Source organism: Diadema antillarum, unplaced genomic scaffold (assembly GCF_040938485.1).
Source record: "Diadema antillarum isolate AM-2024a unplaced genomic scaffold, OU_Dant_1.0 seq00000586_RagTag, whole genome shotgun sequence".
NCBI lineage: Eukaryota > Metazoa > Echinodermata > Echinoidea > Diadematoida > Diadematidae > Diadema > Diadema antillarum.
The window spans coordinates 1,360,205-1,382,723 of NW_027271520.1; the positions used below are offsets into that span (position 1 = coordinate 1,360,205).

Below are 22,519 nucleotides of genomic sequence, written 5' to 3' on the forward strand. Positions count from 1 at the left end.
CTAAACACTCCTGCAACTGCGCATTATCAATCCCTAGAGGATATATGTTGAGGAGGATGGAGAAGAAGCAAAAAACTGAAGAAAAAAAAATCATCGAGAGAGAAATAATGTGATATTTGAAGCAAAAACAAGAAAGAAAGAAAGAAATGAACAAGTACTCAATTCGTAAAATGACTGCAGAATTAGCGTATTTGCTATCTGAGATGAACATGGGGTGTACTCGCTGGCAAAAAAAACCAACAACCTTTGGTTGGCATTACATATGTTATACATGAGGAGAGAAGAAAACAGATCAATTCAGACGATCACACATTCCCCAAGAGACATGGAAACCTAGGGGGAAAGACTTCATTCACATCATGATAAAGCAGACAAAAAAACATCTCAATAAAGCATGCTATATAGACTTCAAGGTTTTTTTTTCTAGAATCTTAAAAGAAGATATTACGAAACCTTCTGCAAACAGAAAATAAGAACAAAAAAACATACAAAATGATAAACACTACACGTCTGAACTCTCTGGATGATATCTAACCACGTTGCCCTCGCAAAGTCGCAGACAATGTGCCGGAGAAAACTGGCAAATTAAGCCAATTTAATGGGAATGCATGAAATTCCACATATCTGTGTGAAAGTTTTACAACTTACTTAAATACCATCTGTCTGAATTTCAAACACCTACAAATGAAGATGAGTTTGAATGTAAAAATATCACTTGCAAACACCATTTTCAAATTTTTTAAAGTTAGGTAATTATCAAAGAGAGAAAGATAAATCTTTTCCATGATACTGCAGTTGTTTCATAACAAAAAATATTTTTGAAAATATTGAAAAAATTCTACATATATTTTAGATATTTTCTTTGTTTTTTATTCAAGATTTATTCTCAAATATTTCAAGTTGATTAAAATGGATATAGCAGTTTTTGCATTTAAACTCTTCAAATGTTCTAAGATTTACTCTTTTTTTTAATTTGTTCTATTGTGAGAAGCACGTCATTATGGTGTTCTGACTTAAATCGGTTGTGCTCTGGTACCAAATTTCCCTCACTTTTGATTGTATCTCAACTTGGTATATTTTTCTTGAGAGACCTTTGTAACTATCTGAAGCCTACAATCAGAAGAAATAGAAATAAACAAGTTACTGCAATATGTATACAGTGATTTTTATTTTGACATCTTTACTTAGAGAGTAACAAGTTGGTAGGTTTGGTAACCTTTACTTAGAGAACAACTTTTTGATCAGAACTGTCTTTTCCATGTCTTAAAGGGGAAGTCAAGACCAGATCTATACAAGTTAGTCTGATAAGAAAGAGTAAAATTTTACAAGCACCACACAGAAGATTTGATCAAATTGGATAAAAAATGAGGAAAGTTATGAAATTAGCAAGTTTCATAATTTCCACAAAACAGTTCTCAAACAGTTGGTATGACTATTTGGGAGCTGGTGATGCCAATACCTCACATTTTTCCCATGATTATAATCCCCCCAAAGAAAAAAACATACAAAAATTAATTTCTCTGCTATGAGAGTAAAAAACATTCCTTCACTGGTAAATACCTTCAAAACAATGAGTAGTCTGACATATAGGATTTGAGACTGGCCAAACTTGAAATTTCAAGATTTTTTTTGCCTACTGTATACACTGAATATTTCGTGAGGATTTGATTTTCATGAATTTTGCGAGTCAGGTGCTATTCACGAAATTAAAGACACGCAAAAATAATGACTCTGATTCCGAAATGAATATGACGCACACGTATACATTTCTCCGTTCAGTACATTACTCCACAATCGCGAATTTAACCACTTGCAAAATCGTCGGGAAGTCCTGATTCACAAAAATTTAGACTCGCTAAATACATGTACATTGTATATGGCGTATAAAGTATACGGCCCGTTGTGAGGTGATGACATCATGAACTCAATCATTTCCATATTAATATTGACTGTTCAAGAAGTGTTTTGTGAAAATCAGAGAGACTTCAAAATGTCCAAGCTTCCTTAATTTTATCTGATTTTGATCAAAAATTTTAAATCTCTTAAATCAAAAACTTTTAACTGTCCTATAACTCCCCTTAAAATCAACACAAATATTAATTCCCCTGGAGTCTCAGTGAATCTTAATAGATTTGGGGGAAAAGTAAACATCCTGTAATGGCATCATGCATTAAACTGCCAGCAAGTGTACTTGTACAGTGTTAAATTCCACTGAAGCGATAATAGTGGCAATCAAATGTTCTCAGAAGGCGTACCGATCGATGGCTACACACAGAAGACAGATTTAAGACATGGAAATCTCTAAAAAAGCAGTGTGCTGAGCAAGTATAAAGACAAAGCTTTTACTTACTCAGTTGTTTTGTAAGATATTGGATCCTGTTTTTTGGTGGTACACCGGTTTGTGGTTTTCAGCATTTTCTTTTTCTTTTCAGGGGGAGGGGACTAAGACAGGGATAGCTAAAACTTGAAGAAGATTTGTTATCTTACTCTAAAATGGGAATTCTGCAAAATTAAATTCTTTTTTTTATCTAATGAAAAATACATATTCCCTCGAACTGTTACTGACATGTACAGTACAAGTATGTTAAGAGTATAATGCCCCCTGTTTCCTGAAAGAGGTCAAGTGCTCTTTCACTACGATTAAAAAAAAGAAAAGAAAATATGTTGAATCCTCTTTATAGTCTCTTTACATCGTTATCAGGCAGTGACATCAAAAACTGTTCTAGTCTTCTCATCTACCTCTAGCAGCACCAAAACTATAAACATTCATAACTTTTCAACGGATTGCCTGATTTTCCTCAGACTTTACTTTGGTGTTCCCCAGCTGTATGCACTCAATCCATATAATATATCTGGGTATCGTTCCCTTTTCAAACATTCACTACTAGAGGGATGAGATATATATCTGTCATTCATCAATGTGTCATGATCCCCTCAGATCCTTGCGTATTTGCCCTCATCAAATTGGCAACTCGGTATTTCATTGTACAATAGTCTTCACTTAATCGGGTAGTGCCTAGCAGAGCATTTCTTGCCCGATTAAGGGGTACCCAATTAAGCGGAGAGTACTGCATATCCTACAATGGAGAAAGATTAGGCGGTGCTGGTCATTATCACTCAATCAGAAAACAAAAAATACTGGAAATTTAAACAAAATATGACCATTTGAGAAACAAACAGAAATTTTCACCTTCCAAAATGTGCTACAAATTTATGACACACTTAAAGTGAGGAATGAAGATGCTTTGGAAAATAAGGTACCGTATTCAATATTGACAATTATTATATAAACAACAGAGGGTTCAAATCTGACAGATTTTTTTTTTCTATCTACTGTAAATGCTGAAATTTTCGTGGTACATTAATTTCCATGTATTTCACGCTACTTTTGGCGGGCCCAAATTCTAAAACCCGCGAAAATATGTTTCACAATCTTCTCTGCACATTTTGAGCAGGTTGATAATTGCACAACACGAATTCAAACACGTGCAAATATATTTTTGAGCTACTCAGTGCAAAAAATTAATCACACGAAAATATTGATGTTTACAGTACCTTGCAAAACACTAACAAGTTATTACAGATATTATGATAAAATGATGTGGACATAGCATCTAATCGAAGAAATGTGTATTCCGGGATTCCCTGGGTTAAAGTATTTATTGGGGAGTAACAAAGTCACTCATAATGCATTTTGGGATAGCTTGAAATGAGCATTCTCTTGCTTCCACTGTCTCTAGGAGCATTTCTCAAGTCACTTCTGGGCCCTGTTTCATAGAAGACGTTAGGACAGCAACTCTTGCTAGAATAGCAATTTCCCATGGCAACAGCCAGTCAGGAGGCTGGATTCTTGTCGTTGCCATAACAACTGCCTTTTCAGCAAGAGTTGCTACATATGTATCATAGCAACTTTTTTGTGAAATGGGGCCCTGGTGTAGAATTATGGCTTCCAAACTACTTTCACAGAGATATTGTATGGACAGTTGATATAAAACGCGAAGCTGTTTTGATTTTATGGGGTTAGAACATGCTTTTCTGAAAGGTGTCAAAAAGTGTGAACGCAAAAGTGTGTGAGTCAAAATGGCATCTTTGTGGAGATGATAAACGTAAAGTTGTTTTGAAACATGTTTATAGCTCGGACCTGCCCACGCCAACCACTGCCAACTACTCATCGCCGCTCCTCGGGTCAAACTGCGCAATGGATCCGTGCAGAGACAAGGCTGTCCTCTCAACTCATAGTAGAGATGATAAACACAACTTGAGAAATATGATAAAAGGCCTTTACCAAACGCGTTTTGATAGTGGGTATTGAAAGGTGTTTCACACATATGGGAAAGATGATGACCACAGTGTCTTTAATAGTCACAATACATATTTCATCGCCATGCGAACAAAGATATTTGAAACAATAACAAGCGGCAAAATATCTTGACGGGCAATGATGCAAAGAATGGGAGTGGTTGAGGAGACACCTGGTACAAGATGTACACTCACCTGAGAAACAGGAAAGAAAGAGAGAGAGAGAAGAGAGGAGGAGGAGGAAGAGGAGGAGGAGGGGGTGGGGGAGAGAGAGAGAATAGGTCTGCGTTTTGGGAGCGGATTATTGGCGAGATGACTGCTAAGGAGATTCACACGATGAGTTCCATAAGAGGATTGGAGACCCACCAGCCCCTCTCCAAAAAGACCCCGACAATGCTCGCGCGAGACCTGGCAACAATGGTCGGGAGAGCTAATTCAGGATGGTGACGATACAGTTCAACTTGAGATGTATGTTGCGACACACTCTCCCTTCACCCCCTCCCCCTCCACAACAATAATCGCGCTAAAGTCTTTGATGGGCTTATATGCTATACTGCTCCATCATATCACTTCAAACATAGCGGGAATATATTTCATATATTCTATGGAAGATGAAGTGAAAAAGAAATGCGAGAGACCTTGCCCCCCTAGAGAGAAAGACAGAAACAATAGGCCTATACATACTGTAGCAAAACAGCAAGATTCCAAGAGTATTTCTTTCAGACATTTTCTAAAAAGACACATGATACACTATCTAGCTTTGTAAATTCTGTAATTCTGTAAATTTTCCTACTTTTCAAAATGACACTAATTTGTATGATGTGTAAGTCTGAGTCAGCCTTACGGCATTTTAAGCAATATATACCCTTTATACAGCCCTTTATACAAACTAAGTGGCAGATAAAACAAAACAACAAGGACTTGTGTTTGATATACGGATCTTCAATAAATTATTCAAGATGTGGCCTAATAAAGCACAGGAGGAAGGCGTAAATACAACCCTTCATTCCCTTCCCCCCCCCCCCCCCCAACATGCTCACCATGCAGTATAAGGTGCAGAAGGTCACTAATGCTCTTGCTGGTCATGCTATGCAAGAAAATAAGTTTAAAGCTCCATGTTTCTTACACACTCATCTGGCAATACAATGTACTTTTTTTCTGCATACCCCTCCCCCAAAAGAAACAAATAAACATATTAAACAAACAATTGCTCCCATAAAATATCTGCACGCTAAGCCAAACATAAATTCTACTCACAAACATAACCATAACCCTAATTCTAATCCTCTCATCAAACTGAACCTAAAACTCTAGATCACAACCCTATAACCCTAGCCCTAAAGTCCCTGGAGAAAATAAAACCAGAGCAATTGTCACAAAGGGCAATTGTCGTGTCACTGTGTATGTCACACTTCAATTCACCAATACTTGAAAATCACTCATCTATTCATATACTGTAAATCAAGGAATGTTCGTGTGCATTTTAATTTCGCGAATTTCACGGGAGCCAAGATTCGCGAAATGAAAATGCACATGAAGGTTTTTGTCTACACATTACGCACTGAATGTTTTCAAATAGAGGCAACTCGCGAAAATTTCATGCTGCGAAGAAGACCATCGGCTCCGATTCGCGAAAATTTCATGCCACGAAAATATTGTGTTTTACAGTACCACTAGAAGCTGCAGGCTTGTAACTATACTACCGGGAATGCAACAAGGTTCTTCCTCCGTAATGAATCCATGTCTATCATCGCAAATATTCTTCCATTCTGTAGGAATGCTCGGGCGAAAGACAGAAGATGGTGATGCATAATTTCCTGTCAAAACACGGTGTACATCTCCCGGGGGATTTTTTTTATACAATGTAATTATAAAGAAGAGTCATCCTTAGAACTATTCTCCCAAAGAGAAAGAGAAAGAGTGAAAGAGGTACAAACTTGATGCCTAAATGTAATCAGGGTATTATGTATGCCAATGGCAAGTTCATCGTCTACATTTCGGATGACAAACACCGTTTCCTGTTCTTATTCGTGCGACCTTGAAGCCCGCATTCCTGTGCACCCTCACAAATCCAACGTGTTACTGACCGGAAAAAAAAGAAGAAAAGATAGCTCTCTCTCTGTCACACAGAACGAGGCACAAAACAAGACATCAAGTATGTATCTTGGGGGAATCGTACATGTGTATGGTGATGACAAGTGAGATATATAAGTGTCTTAATCCCCCTGGTTGTTTGTTGCTCTGTCTTTTTTTTTTTGGTGACCCATTACTTCTCTTTTCTCAGCCTGCGCTTTGACAAGATCCACCAGATACACAGGTACTTTCCCCCCTCTCTCGACTCACACCGTGTCCCCTCCGGCAGCGGTGACGCACTCGCAGTGTCAAAATGCGAGTCGGATGCGAACCAAGAAGAAACTGGATTAATTGCCATCCTCTGCAGGAAGTGTGTGGAAAGAAGAAATGATAAAAAAAAAAAACAAGCTTAAGAGATCTATTAGCTCTTTAGCCTAACCACATAGCTATCAGTCTATCCTCCCTTCTTCCCCCCCCCCCCCCCGCCCCACCTTCGCTTTCTCTCTTCTCCCTTTTCCCATGAACAAATTAGCAGCGTCGGTAACAGCCATTGCGTGATCCCGCGAACAGAAATATCCCAGGAGCAGGAAGGAAGCGCAGGCTTTTTTTTTTCTGCTTCTTCTTCGGCAGCGCTAATCCCGCTGTGATTGGGCTTAAAGTCAATTCTTCCTGGAGAAGCTTCTGGCAAAAACAAAAAGCAAAACAAAAAACGAGAAAGCGGCATAATAAGCGTTCGTCGTTATACACATTTCTGAACTAAAATCTCATCGCAGCCGCGGACGCTGCCAACGAGGTGATTGGGCAGCGCTGCTCTTTCCGTCTTGGCGTGCGCGCTGGCTGAATCAGGGCGCTGGGGGAATTCTGTGACACAGAGCTCATGGTTTATCGATATCGTACAAGAAACTGCCATCTTTCGTGAGGTTTGGTAATATCTGTTCCTGCTGCTGCTGCTGCTGTTGCTTCTTGCAATTGTTGTTTTCACAAATGTACAAATTGATTTGCAGTGCAGGGAATCGAGTTTGATCCTATGAAGCACTGCAGACAGCCTTGGAGAGGGCCTGCCTCCAGACGACTAGGGAAGTTCACTATCTTGATCGCGCAGTGAGAAGTCTAATCCTGTCCACCCACACGAACAATGCATTTTATTAACTCAAGCAGTTCCCCAAAACCAAATTTATGAGGTTTGGTGCGGTATTTCATTTATCATTTAAAAAAAAAAAATAATGATACGGTGCTACATAACTTTCTTTTATCACTTGCCAGGTTGGGCAGGTAGCTTTTTAAATTGTTGCAGAACACTTGCCTGAACATGAATTTCACTTGCCCAAAAAGAAAGCAAAAAAAAAAAAAAAAAAGAGAGAAAATAATAAAAAAATTCACTTGTAAGTCTAGGGTTTAATAAGATAATAATTTGAATAAACAGCACACGTTGATTCTCATGCTTTATAAAACACACTGGAGTAGCAATCTTGGTTCGATTGAGTGTTGGTATTGCATTGCATTGCATTGGGGCTTTTGTACGCAAGTGTCGGAAAGTTTATGAAATGAATTCATAGTGTATTGCATTTAACTAAACAGTCATTATCTTTAGGCCTCATGGATGATTTAATGTGCTTGTAGGGGGAAGTAAAAAAAAAAACAAGAAAAAAGTGGCTTCCCAACTTTTTGCTTGCCTAATTCGGGCTTGCAAGCTTTTTTTTTCCTCATTGTTCCAAAACACTTGTCTGAATTTGATTTTCACTTGCTCCGGGCAATGGAGCAAATGAGATAATGGAGAAACTATTTATGAAATATTAAAGAGCATACAATTCTTAAAGGAATTCAGAGCTTATTCTCTGAAAATCAGCTTTGAAATGGCTGAGATATCCAAAAACAAAGAGGTTCTAATAAAAGATGAGAAAGACTTTTTCTTATGACCACTTTGTTTTACTTTGTTTTTGGATATCTCAGCCATATCAAAACCAATTTTCATCAAATAGAATTGTATGCTTTTTCACATTTCACATTCTCTAGGTTTTGTTTCTAATCATCCCCCCAAAAAGTTAAAATCTGAATCCCTCATCTACACCAAAACTACACCATCCCTTTAAAAGTCATTGTTGATGTTTTTTTTTCACATGACAATAATTTGACGAGAAGAGTACATCTTCCTCTCATTGATTTCGTAAGTCATGTCAAAGAAGGGACATTTAGCGAGGGTTTGTATAAGTGACCGTGCATCTCAAAACCAACAATAAGTTGCACCCCTTGATTTTACATGAGGACTCCAAAAAGTAAAATGGGTCAACCGAGTCAATCTTGAATTTTTCATATTTTCTGAAAGAGCTATCCTTCTTCTACATTATTCTTTAGTTTGGGATCATGAAATGAATGGGAAAGTGTGTTTTCACCAGTTTTTCCACAACCCTTTTTTTTTTTTGGGGGGGGGGGAGAGTAGAATGATCAGGTATAGAGGGTTCTTTTCATTTCTTGAAATCCTTTACACACTTTTCACTTTCAAGTCTAATAGCTTTTGAAAGGATAACGCTACTGCTTTGAAAGTTGGCATTAATCATGGACAGAATGTATTGAAAGAACAAGCTCAATTTCAGCTTAATCTGATAATACCTTCATTGTTGTTGTTCCAGTGGTTTACATCCTGTGTTTTGTCCCTTTCGTCGCACAGCTACACGCGGCTTGGTAATAAAAGATAAAAGCGCTTGAATACACCCTGTACTTCAGAGCCTCTTTTCTCAGCTCACACTTTTCCAGAATGTGTGCTTTCTTTCCAGTATTTAGATAGAAATAGGGGAGTCCATTTAAATTAAGTTACACATCATTTTTAAGCTGAGTCTGCTCTTTCAGAATCTTAACTAAAAATCCATGTCTGGCCACTTTTTGGTTGGTTTTATGATGCAGAGTCACACAACAGTTCAATGGGAAATACTAACATTATTAGTTATAATCACCACTGCCAATATATATGTGACTGCCACTAATATCACTGTATTGGGAAAACATGGGAAAACTTTTGAACTGCTTTGTTTTTTACTCATTTTGGTTTCATTTTGATAAAACAATGATTTAACTTCCTTTTGATCAGGGGGGTGTTTCATCAACGTTTGTCAGCGCTGACAACTTGAATCACCATAGTAACAGTCAGTGACCAGAGCATCTCAGCCAATCAAAACCAAGGATTTTGTGAAATTGTCAGCGCTGACAAACATTGATGAAACACCCCCCAGATTTTACTCTATTTAACGATGTCAGTTTGAGTACGGTGTGAAACAGTACTTTCAAGTAGCAAGTTCTATGGCTTATCTGCTTGAGAGAATTGAGCTCCTCAGTTTTGCACAATCACTGTTGCCTTTTGAGCTTGCCTTGCAATACAGGATGACACAACATTTGTTCCTGCGACAATTGCTACGGTCTTATTTTCACCAAGGATTTTTAGGGACAGTGTTAGGGTTGTGATAGGGTTTTACAGGAGGTTCAGTTTGATGTAAGGATTAGGATCAGGGTTAGGGTTATGTTTGTGGGTAGAATTTATGTTTGGCTTAATAGCATGCAGGGGATATTTCATGGGAGCAATTATAAGAGTAGCAAATGTCATGGAACCAAAGAACCATGTCCATTCAGAGTGGTTCATAATGGATTAGGGTTAGGGTTAGGGTTGTGATAGTGGTATAGGTTTAGCTTGATGTGAGGATTAGGATTAGGGTTGGGGTAATCTGTTATGTTTGTGAGTAGAATTTATGCTTGGCTTTAATCGCGTGTAGATATTTCACGGGAGCAATAGCCACAGGAGCAATAGCCACAGGAGCAAATGTCATGGAACCACATTACAGACCTCTTTGGCTGCTTTATATGGCAAAAAGGTGTCACTGAAATCTTTTTTTTTTCAAATTACTAGTACCTCACACTATTCCTCGATTTCTAAACGACCCCTCAATACTTCCTAATCACTTTTTAATTATCACTCAGTGTCAAAACTGTCCAATTATGATAAAATGACAGTGCTAGGATTACGTATGGAGATATTCTGTCAGTTGTTTTTGTTCAAATATTTTCATCTGTTAATCCACACATTTTCACAAGTGTTCAACCCACAGCACTTCATTTGTTTCTGCTTTACTACAATGTATTATCAATTTTCTTCAAACACTGTCTGTGAACCACACTGCATGTTTTGACAATATTTTTTCCCTCTTTTGGCAATTACACGCATTTTGTTAATTATGATGTCGTTGTTTATTCATTTTTAGTTCTTTGCTGTGCAGAGATATGGCTTCCGACAAAAAAAAAAAAAAAAAAAAAAAAAAGAAAGAAGCCAGAAACTGCTCACTCCCTAATCTTTTAATTGGCACTTATCATCGTCATCATCATGGTCAGATGAATTAGTCTGGAGTGAAACCTTGTAAAGACTTGCGCTACATAGTGTACATCAAATGGAAATCCCATGAACCCCACTATCTACAATTTTGTACATCTACTTGCCAATTAGTATTATGATCATCAGAGTGAAATACAAAAAAAAAAAGGCATCATATGAACAGAATGGTAACGTAAACTTACTGTATTATACAATGTACTTTAAAGAAAAGTGGTACTGAATTTCAAAGTTTCACTTGTTTTGACAGTACAAATAGCAAAATACACGTAGTGTCATCCCCAACAATTATACCTGTATGCAAATTAAATAGTGATAAAGGCTTCATCTCGCAAGTGTTCTGTTCTTAAGACTTTCCCTTTTGATTGACAAGCTATTGGTTATAATACAAATCCATCTTCATGTGCAATAAGAAAGCTTTGACTGTTCACATTTACTGTTGTTACTTTTGTTTCTTACAGTCAATAAAACAGACAAAACTTTCCTTTTTGAACTGGAGTAAAGACAGAATAATCTCTCACATCATACTAAGATCTTGTGATTTTAATAAACTTAGCAAATGGAGACTTTGAGAGTCCTGAGTGAAAGGGTTGTAGGTTGCTAGATTCCAGGTCATAAACATGACTTCCACAAACATTTTCATCTCTTTAATGATCAACGAGATTAGTAGTGAGATGATGACAGTGTCACTTCTAATCTAATTTGCATTTAAAGTGGTTAAAACAGACTTCGCTATTTCATGAAATGACAAGAAACTTCAATTCTGCCACTTCCTCGATTTATATCCGCTCGAAATGACACTTCAGATATTACTCTGTCTGTTTGATCTCTCTCAAGGCCCATTCACACTTAGGAGTTAGATCGGTTTTTCTGCTGTACCAATGCAAAAACGAGATCTACTCTATTCGCTCCCGTTCGCGCATGGCAAATTCAAATCACTCAGCTGCAAATTAAATGCTTTGAATCTCTATACTGCCCTTGCCTAAACGATGACCGGAGCATGCCCCTGAACACCGGAGTGCTAGCGAGTTGCATTATGGGATTTGATACAATTCGTCTTCAGCCTGCTGTTCGCACATATGTCACTCTGGGTAAATCACAACGAGTTACACACACAACACACTCACAAGATACACAAGAATGTACAGTGTAGCTGGACCAATTTTCACATCATGATGCGAATTGCAAAAATCAAAATATTTCATTTGTGTCCATGAAAAAAAAAAATGAACCGTTTTTGCATTACATATATACTGATTCTCAAAAAACCAGTTATTTCAGGTATGTGTCAGCAAAACTTCTATGTATTACAGTCAACTTGAACATGGAAGGGTATTTTCTATCTTCTAGGTGGAAAATGCTCAATGACCCCCATTCCTTTGTTAGAACAGGGAGGTGCTATTAGCACCTCCCTGGTTAGAAGCACTTCACAATACTTGCCACTTCCCAGCGACTACAACTTCCACTGCCATGGAGGGCACCATAGCAATATGATACCAAGGACCAAGTCAACTGTAAATGTTGTAATTTGTACAGTTGTCATGAAAAATATGATTCATTATAAAAAATAGTACACTGTAGTTTGCAATCAAGGGTATTTTTTAATATAACTGTGCTTGAATCAAAAGATGGAAACGAGAAGACAGACTTTTTTTGGGGTGGGGTGGAGTAAAGGGGGGGGGGCTAGGAACAATAGAGAGAGACAGGAAAGTACTCGTAGGCAGTGTTACTCAGTGAATTGGTTTGTCAAGATGCATTCTTTCACCTGTGTCTTTCATGGCGAGCCGCTTCATGGGTGGGGGATCCCCCTTCCCGGAGGCTGCGGCTGACAGCGGTGGTGGTGAGACGGACTCTGCCCCTTCCCGTCTCTGCTGCGGGCTAGACTGCTTTCGCTTCCGGCTGTGCGACGACGCTAGGTTGTTGTCTCCGCTCGACGGCCCGTGAGGAGGCGAGGACGGCGTCGCCACGGCGGCGTTGAAGTCGCCCTCACTGGACGTCGACGGTTCAGTCCCTTCCTCAGCTTCCTCTGGTGCGGTACTCCCGTAAACCTGGAGATGCTGGGGGGAGGGGAGAAAAAAAATATGGAAGGATGAGTTTGTGGTAAAGGGGAACATTACGAAAAGAAATGAAAATAATTTCAGAATGTGTAGGATGAAATGAAAGCTATGAATCTGAAACAAATTTATAAAAATACATAAGTTGAAACTTATTTGTGAAAAATGCTAGTACACGTAGGAATTCATTTGTGCGAATGCTATACTTCTGATAATGATTGTGCAATTAAGGTGTGTAACACATACCATGAGGCAGGATTGAGAACTTTATTGCAAACACACGCACAGACATACATCTATAAGTGTACAACATGTGTGAAGTTCAAATTTGCCTTTAAAAAGTTAAATTGTTTATTTCCAAAGTCTTGGATGATATTCATAGATCCTCAATGAGGTCCTTGTCAAAATACATTTTGTACCTCCGTTGTCGAAATCTCAAAAACAAAAACAAAAATATTTCCTTCGAACCAATGCAAGTGTGAGTACATCGTACCACACTGTGCTGAGTGATTCACAAGCGAAGTCACACATCACCGTGGTAACCAGGAGAGCTACAGCTGTACAATGTGTACACCATAACACAAACAGGTGTACAGCTGTTGGGTGCTGTCATCATGAAAACTTTTAGCCTGCACTATATGTTTATAACGACATGTAAGACTTTGAATACTGGTACAATATGTCCAATGAATCTCTTACTCCAGATTAGCACCTCTTGGGCAGGCCTGTGAAATATCCAACTACTACTGTATGCACTGACTTGTACAGGATACCATTACAGTACAACCAAACTAGAAGTAAACGCATACAGAAGCTTGTTACCTCCACCAAGGAAGGAGGAGGTTAAGTGATCATCGGTGTTGGTTTGTCTGTTTGCAAAATAACTCAAAGATGTTGTGAACAGATTTGGATGAAACTTGCAGGAAAAGTAGAAGGAAGAGATGATTCAGTTTTGGTAGTGATCCAGGAAATTTTATGGATTTTGGATGAATTTTTAAATATTTTTTTGCAGATAGGGTCAATGAACTTGGGAGTTCAAGCTGCACGTAATTGAGGTATATGTATGCGCTCTAAAGCGCGTATTCTGCTCGGTCGAGGCGGCGCGTAGCTGAAGTCGATGACATTTAAACAAAAGGCCTCGTTTATTGGGAAATTGGGCGATTTTCAGCACGCGTGTACTAGGTGTAAATTAGTTGCTTTGCAGAGGTCTGTGCTCTACGAGTGCTTTTCTAATTCATGAAGCAAGCATTTTCAATACTACAAATGGTGTGAGGGTGTACAATGTAAATAGTACAAATGATACAGCAGAGCTCATAGTTTGATGTTCTCAGAAAAATTAAAACTCTACAATGTCTACATGTACACTCCTTTAAAAAGAAAAAAAATGTTTAAAATGTGCAGGATTTAGAAGGGGAGCTTTGATCTCAACATGCCTTCCATGTTCTGCTTTTGCTCTTGATGTACTGCTTTTCAGAGAACCTCTAAGTACTGTACATGAGTGGATAAAAACCCTGGAACTGAGAGCTTTACAATTTACTAGTCATATTTCCTTGAATCTTCAAATGTGCACTCTTACATACTCTACTACAGGTTGTGTAATGGCTTTTTGTGTTAAGGGTTAAAACGACATTTGGAACTTGATATTTCAAAGAAAGACTGATAAAGTGAAAGGATACGGTAAAATCAAATAGCACTTCAAGTACAACTTTGTGCCATGTTTTCTCAATAGAGTTTCATTCTGGTGTCCTAGTCAAGTTGGGATTTTCATTAACAAATTACATATTAATTAATGTGCTCATTAATTGTTTGCACAATGTACATTTGTATTCATAATTGTGTACATTGTGCACCTCATAATGGTAATCTAGTGTAAGAGCACTGACAATTTATATGTATACACCTACTGGTACACTTTGACATTGACATTGTCGGTACGTTTACTCTGTGTAATTCACATCCAACTGTGAGCAAGGTAGAAATTATCTCAGTTTAAAGACTCCATAACAGACAAGCAAATCAATATTTTGTTTTCTTAATCACGATACTTTGCTTGTGCATGCAGCGCAAGAATTAATCTAATTAGCGGGTATTAAAATGATCAAAACTAATTTACTTGTTCTGTTTGATCTGACACAGACATGAAAGAGTAGATGTTTAATTCTTTTCGTGACTGTATTGTCAGCAGGCAACTTTACAATGTACATAATGTACATTGTACTGTAACTTTACAAAATGGGACAATTTCTGTCCAGAGGTTGTACGCTGTATCTTCCATTTTAACTTAGAAATGTGCATTTTGTGATTATAAATAAAACGTTTGACACTAGCGCTCTTGATTTTTGTTGATCTGTCCATTAGTAATTCATAAATGGTGTTAAGTTTTAATAGTGGAATCTCAAAACTTGTCAATTGCGCAAGTCATATTACCTTAAAAAATCAAAGCATGACTTGCTTCATCAGCTGATGGGTGATTGTAGTCATTGTATACTGTATGGCGAATAATTAAACAACTGGTATGCGTACTGCTGGAAATTTCCTTCCATACAAAGCACAAGAAGAATTGAAAATGAAAGGAAACTTACGTAAACAAAAAACAAACAAACAAACAAACCTGGAACTCATTCCTCAGATGCCAAATGTGTGTTGAAATGACAAAATTTGCTATTCTCTCTCTTTTTTAAGAAATAAGTTTATAAAAGTACATTAGTTGGGATTCATATTCTTTTAGCCCCTTGCTGGCTGTTTGTTTGTTTGTTTTTTTTTTTAAGGGGGGGGGGGGGGTGACATTATCAGAGGTCTGACCCTGCTAATATTGACTAAGTTTCTTTTAAGAGTACAAACTAACTGCAACTCTGCTACGTTGTACCTGTAGTCTAGAAAAGGCTGCCCTGTTCATGGAATTTATTGACTTTTCTTTGCTAACATAATGGAATAGCCTCATAAAAAGATGAAATGCCAAAATTAGCAAAGAGAATAGAATATCCCAAAAGAATTTGCAGAATTTTGCAATTTCCATTCATACAGACATACGTCTTGTATCTAAGGTAAAATCATAACAATACATATGCATTATGGCTAAAGTCTCATGCTCCAAAACTCTTGAACCTCTTGGCAGAAAAACCGACTTCCATCTTTGCCACAAGTGAGGTTGCGAGGTATCACAAATAATTGTGAATTCAAAAGAAAGTATTTAAATGTTTGTTTGTTCTTACACTGCTAGTGCAAGAATGCAATCAAGAAAGAAAACAGATACAATATTAGGAATGAGCAACTGACTGATTATACCTCCCAACAAATTATCAAAATGCATTAAATATGTTTAAATAACAAGTACAATAAAAATATTAACAATGATCATGCTTTGTTTTAAATACACATATACACTTGTACAATTGTAAGCCTAAGATTGATTTTTTTTTTTTTAACAGAGCAGAATAGGTTGGTTTTGTTGGTACCATCTCAATTACACATGATCTTAGCCAAAAGGCCTGCATGCTATGTAGTTTGAGGCAATGTACAACATACAAGTACTGGGGTTTGCAACTGATATTTGCTCAATGTTATATTTGCTCAATGTTGTACAGACAAGTTGTATGCAAAGTGTGTATAAAAGGCCTTCACTGATTGTTTATTTCCACTGTATCATTCAGCCTCATGCATATGAAAATATGATAATAAATGTGTACCGGTACTGACAAAACAAATAATACCGGTAATAATATAACCCACTTCTATGTGAATTGTAGCAAATGTTCGATTCATAGTTCAGATTTATTTCAGCATTCAACAAACGGAATATGATATACAGGACCCTATTACCATGCTTTAAAGTCATAGGAAAATCTGTTGATTGAAAAAAAACACAACAAAATTACAAGGAATTAAAAAATAAAAAAATAAGCCAAGTGTGACTGTCTGTGAGTTGTACAACTACTAGTCTAGAGGGGACTAGAATGCGACATCTTTTGAACCTTCAAAAAATTAAATAAACCACACATCAGTATTTAAAAATCCATCTACAGAACAAGAGCCAGCATAGATTCTAACTGTGTTAACTACTAGACATCATTTACCGTACCTAGAACCTTCTATAGGTTTTACACAAGCTGGAGTAAAAGTTAAAACCTATTGACTTGTGCTACACATTGGTAATCAGACTAATTTCTGCACAATAAGAGCATTTAAACATTATGAACACTATAGCATATGTATTCTAAATCCTTTGGTATTCTACCAAGAGGTGTGAGAAGGCAATTTTAAATAGTGTACACTCTGAAGCATGATTTTGCATTGATCCTCGTCACTGCACAGGGCACACTGCCACAAAAAGCTGCCCAACGAGTGGCGTAGGCTGGAGCAGGCGAATAAGCATCCACCGTGACTGCGCACCACACCACCGGGAGTTCCGGCGGAATGAGCAGCCAGTGATACGATAGGGAGGCACAGCTCCAGAACTGAATCGAGGAAATACATTCCCTGCAAGACACTATTCACGATACAAAAGAGGGATTTTTCGATATATTTCCGTAAGATAATGATTCTTTGTGTAGATGAGATCATCACATCTCTTAAAAATCTCGCAACGTTAGATGATTTTGTTTTGCAAATACGTCATGTTTTTATTTACCTGCGTACGGCTGAAACTCGTATCTGTATTCGCGGCCACCCATGCTTCCGCGAGATCTTGCACAGTTTGCTGCAGATCCATTGCATTAGGCTTAGCTGTCCGGCAAGATTATCGGAAACATGCAAAATCTACACCAAGTTTGCACTTGAAAATCTTCCGATGTGTAACTCCGAAAGAGCTCGAATGGTCGATGAAAGTTGGAGTTCGCTGCAAGTCGACCGCTGTTTGTGTCAAAATGACGCAAACGGCGAATTTGCCGCTTCTATTTCTGTCGCTCGACGAGTGAATCTCGGGCTTTGTTCGGCGATCAGCTTAGCTAAAGGTCGCGGGGATTATGGATTAACGCATAGTTCAGTGAATGCAAATGCGCGAGTGAATATAGTTCTTCCCGTAACATTTCCTTGTTTGCGTAATAGATGGTAACTGGGCGAGTTATTTCAGGTAGATGACCCTTCGATACATGAAATCTCATTTACATGTGACTATCGTGATGTTAGATCAAGAAAGAGTCAGGCAGCATCAGGAGCAATATGTGGGAGATATGTTATGATATTTATACTACACGAGTTCGCACAATTCATCCCTACACACGAAGCTCAGCTGCAGAGCCAGTAGCAGCGCGGAGATTGTTGATGCAGTGCTTGGGAAGGTACTTTTCGCTGCTCCTCCTCACTGTTCCTCTCGTGTATATAGCTTTGCGTTAGTACTTGTAGATTGGAAAAGCGAAAAGGGATTATCTTAAGCTTTATTTCCTGTGTGTCCATTTTACACCTAGTTTTTTTTTCCAAGGAAAATATCATCGACGATTATTGGTGATGATATACGCATGTAAAATCTGAAAAAATGTCGAATATAAAGAGATGTCATCAATAATCTTTTTAACGTTTGCGAACGAGGTTACTATAAACTAAAGATGGCGACTGTCGTGTTGGCTAGAATTATCGCCGCAGTCTCACTATTTCAACTCGTTTCTTGTGGGGGAAATCACTTCAAAGATGGAGACGAGGTATGATAGACAGTGAGCGTGCCTACTGTTTATTTGGGCAATGGTATTTTCTCGTACAATTATTCAATATTAAGATAAGATATACGATATAGATAGTTGTAGAAACTCGGGATAGTTAGAGAAGGAACGGGCCCCCTGATCGATCCCCGCTGCTGGCGCTGGCTCTGACGTTAGCTGTGCGCTGACCGGTGCGGATGCGGGTGCCCGCGGTAACCCTGTTCTCTAACAGTTACGCATGTATCTAAACTGCTGCGTTGGTCAAAGGGACCACGTCAAAAGTATCACGTCATGACAATCAAGTGGGTGGAGAAACTGTCTGCAGAATGAAACGGAACACTACGCTATCGCTAAGATGGCGTCTTTCTGTATGAACTCTAGTCAGATCTAGCCTATACCCATATATTCTAGCTAGGTTAAGGTTAGACCCTATTTATTAGAATATGGGTAGCAAGATCAGAATCCTGCAATCTCACAATGAGTCACATTGCCGTATTGGACATTGCATTGTCATTGTCATTGCATGCATTGGCCATTGGCATTGCGCTATTTCATTGGTCAAGAACTGTGAACTGTTAAGTGTGTGTGGATTTTCTAACCGTTGGACCCAACTACTGAACGCTGCCTCACTAACGTTAGTCACAGTGGTCACATAAACATCAAGAGTAATTTTATGCGCGCTTGTAACAAAGGTTTACGCACTAAAAAAATAAGCAAGCGTTATTTCGCACTTGGTATGAGATGCCTAGCTAGAGACAATAGAGTAAAACCTCCAATTTTCGGACACTTGGGGCCTAAGCATTTTTGCAATATTTGTTCAACTCAAATAATACTCAACAAATCTAGAGTAACTGCGTCAGAAGCGGCCGTGCAGCCGTTCGCGGCAGATACAACATACACGGTAATATACAGCTAAACACAGCATTGCACTGTTACATGCACACTACACATATATGATATAGGGTGGAACATCCTATTACCGGACGCTTTTCTTTGTGGCTTTGAATTCCGTACTCATAGAATGAAATTTCGGCTAAAAACAACACCACTTATTCACAGACTCATGGAAATTACGAATTCAGCCAACTTACGTCATTTCTTCATTCCAGTTTTTAGAAAATATGCTTCAAACATACCCCTCTAAAAATAGTGGTTTTTTGCGCCGTGCAAAATCGCATTGTATTACCGGACGCTATTTTCGTAATCGAATAATCGAGGTCTTTCGCACCTAATCCTTGCACCAGAATCACAATTCATCCCACAAATCACCGTACACATTCTCACCGAGCGGATGACACACAAAAAAATCTGCAAATGAAGCTCAAATTTCGTATTTTACAGTAAAATGTCTGTCTTGACCATTTCGAACAGTTCACGCAATAAAACCTTGTGAGAAATCGACAACTGGTTCGAGTATACGTGCTTTGTCTATGGGAGCTGCACGCGCGGGTGATGAGTTGCGTGCCCCTTATAGCGCACAACTATTCCGCATCGTTCGCGTTTGAGGACGATAGCTACAATTTTTCCGATATTGATCAGTGAACTTTTGGTTGTAATAGAATCTTCAGCACGAGGTGCGGGTCACTCAACTATAAATTTGAGGTAAAATGTGAAATTTTTTTCGTGTTTTTACATTTTTATGTGGCGTTTTTTGCGATTTCAGTCCACACAAAGTTCTGTGAGGCTAATCTACGAAGTCTCGCGCGTACAGAATGTCATTAGTACGCAAAAATGTGTGTGTCCGGTAATACCATGGTGTCCGGTGACACCATGCTTGCCCCTACTAACACACTAGCAATCAACAAAAACCAACCGATAAAATGGGCACGATTTCTGACGAAAGTGAAATTTTCTCACCTAAATGACAACATATCGCATCCAAAATGAAATTTTCAGTACTTCTTAACATAACAGTTAAGAAACAATGGTCCAAGAAACTGGATTTTTTGTCATTTTCTCGATGTTCATGGATTTTGAAAACATATCCTCACGTAAAATAGAATTTTCGCGAGCCGATGTGGGCCACCATTTTTTTCGGAAAGTGGATGTTACCGTCGAAAAAAAATGAGAAAAACACGAGAAAGACATCAACAACTCCGCCAGAATTGCGATCTTGTTTGCGGCCAATGCATGTGCGCACGCTATTTTCACGTGCTTTCACAATGGGAATTGGCGCTTACGCAATGTTCGCGAGACATGTGAAGGCGTTCAGCTAAAGATCGCGGAGCACGCGCGTATTGCATAGGGATTGTACATCGTGCCGCAAGCAGAAATACTACGTCGCATATCGCCCTTATCGGCGGAAATTGTGCCGGGTTTTGTCCTCGTAAATCATGAAAACTGCGTTGGTCAATGGTAAATTTCTTTCATGAAAACAATTGCGTTAATGAATAATCTTGTCTATGATATATGAAATGGTTGAAATAATTTGCCTGATTTGTTTACAAGTTGGAAAAACCCTTAACAATGCTTAAACTGCCGCAAACGGGATATTTTACTCTATATCTAGAATAATGACTGTATGTTGGAGATATCAACCTACAAAGCCCCAATTTTCGGACACTAAAGCTTTTTTGCAATACCGGTATTTATTCAACTGAAATAATACTCCACAAAATTATATCCATAATAATAGGGTGTCTGAAGCATTTTTGCAACTTTTGAAATTCTATAAAAGGTGGATTATAAACTATTTCATATGAAAGAAAAATATGTCATTAGCATATATTTCAAATTTCATGGCAAAATAATTATTCTATCTCGAGAAATTCAACTTTCAAATCACTGCAATATTACAACTTTTTTTTGACGAGCACGCACGAAAATGTGTCCAAATCATGTTTGCAAACAAGGCCGGTGAGTAGCATTCGCGTGCAGATCGCCAGCGACCGGTTAATGAGCGTACAGCGGATTGCTAAAACGCGTAACCAGCGCAGAAGCCACTCCCCCTCGTGTCGTCATAATACATGTTGTGCGTACGTATACAGCGCTCAGCGTTGTGAATGAATACGTAGCGCATGCATTCCGGCCCAGCCAACATCGGCGGACGAGCTAGCGAGCATGCATTTGAGTGTATTATTGTACTACCTACACACTGTACACACACGCTATATGCGCTACATATACACTACGTACGTGTGTACACACGTACACAGCTGGCTACTGAATGCGACGACTACATAACACATCAATGTCGAGATCTATGGCAGTTCATGTGAAAATGTTATATGGCTATTTAGCCATGAATGCCACTTTACCACCATTCGTGGCTGAAGAGTATAGCTTCCAAAATCGTTGCTTGCCCTTTTTGTCGATGGGAAGTTCAGTCGTAAAAATCGGTATTTGTACCTACCTTCCACCGCGGTACCGCTTCACAATTAACTTGCCTGATATGGTGCGTTGTGTAGCCTAGGCCTATCTGTTGTGCTGCATAAGATCGCGAGAAAGACTGTAACTCGTGCATCGTTAGTGCACTTTTCTATTGAAGTATTTAAAAAAAATAAATATGACTCTACATGGTCATTCGTTTGGATTGCTAACTCATACATTGTAGGCCTGTTATGATCATTATCAATCCAGTAATAGTACAATGTCATGTACTTTGACTACGTTGAAACTGATGCGCCAGGTGGTTTACGAGCGTGTTACATGCACATACTAGTATTGTGAATGCTGGGCAATCGTAAACCCCATAGAACTCAGTGCTGTAGAACTATCGCAAGCGAAGCGACGTGACAGCTAGCAATAGCTAGCTAGCTCAGTCTGTTTTCAGTGGCACGGGTGTGCGCGCGCGCACGTACTCGTGTAGACACACACACAGCGTAGCGATCTAGCGAACTACATTGTATGTAGCTACGTAGCTACCTTGCGACGGTAGACACACTGCTGACCTACACGTGTATAGGTCCGTGAGATACACACACACACAGCGCGCGAGCTAGCTGCATGCGCGCCATGTGGCGGCGAATGCGTGTAGATTTACATATGTATGAGCGTATTTGTTCGGACGTTACTATGGTTGTTGCATACGAAGCCACGCCTAACACGTTCGCTGAGATCAAAAAGTTATTGCAAGGGGTATCTTCTAGGCAATA

General features: G+C 38.7%; 2 protein-coding genes across 2 annotated transcripts in view; one reads left to right on the forward strand and one right to left on the reverse strand.

Moving 5' to 3' along the window:
- LOC139735617 (uncharacterized) overlaps nucleotides 1–17,733 on the reverse strand; it is a 60,038-nt gene extending 42,305 nt beyond the window's left edge. The window contains exons 1-2 of the mRNA XM_071646373.1: nucleotides 17,423–17,733; nucleotides 12,507–12,798 (exon numbers count right to left, since the gene is read on the reverse strand). Of these exons, the coding sequence (XP_071502474.1) occupies nucleotides 12,507–12,798; nucleotides 17,423–17,503 (373 nt within the window). The 5' untranslated portion in view covers nucleotides 17,504–17,733. The remainder of the gene's footprint in view (nucleotides 1–12,506; nucleotides 12,799–17,422) is intronic.
- Nucleotides 17,734–18,329: 596 nt separating this feature from the next.
- The window catches only part of LOC139735616 (transmembrane 9 superfamily member 1-like), a 32,186-nt gene continuing 27,996 nt past the window's right edge, over nucleotides 18,330–22,519 (forward strand). Inside the window, exon 1 of the mRNA XM_071646372.1 lies at nucleotides 18,330–18,428. Coding sequence (XP_071502473.1) covers nucleotides 18,336–18,428 — 93 coding nt within the window. The 5' untranslated portion in view covers nucleotides 18,330–18,335. The remainder of the gene's footprint in view (nucleotides 18,429–22,519) is intronic.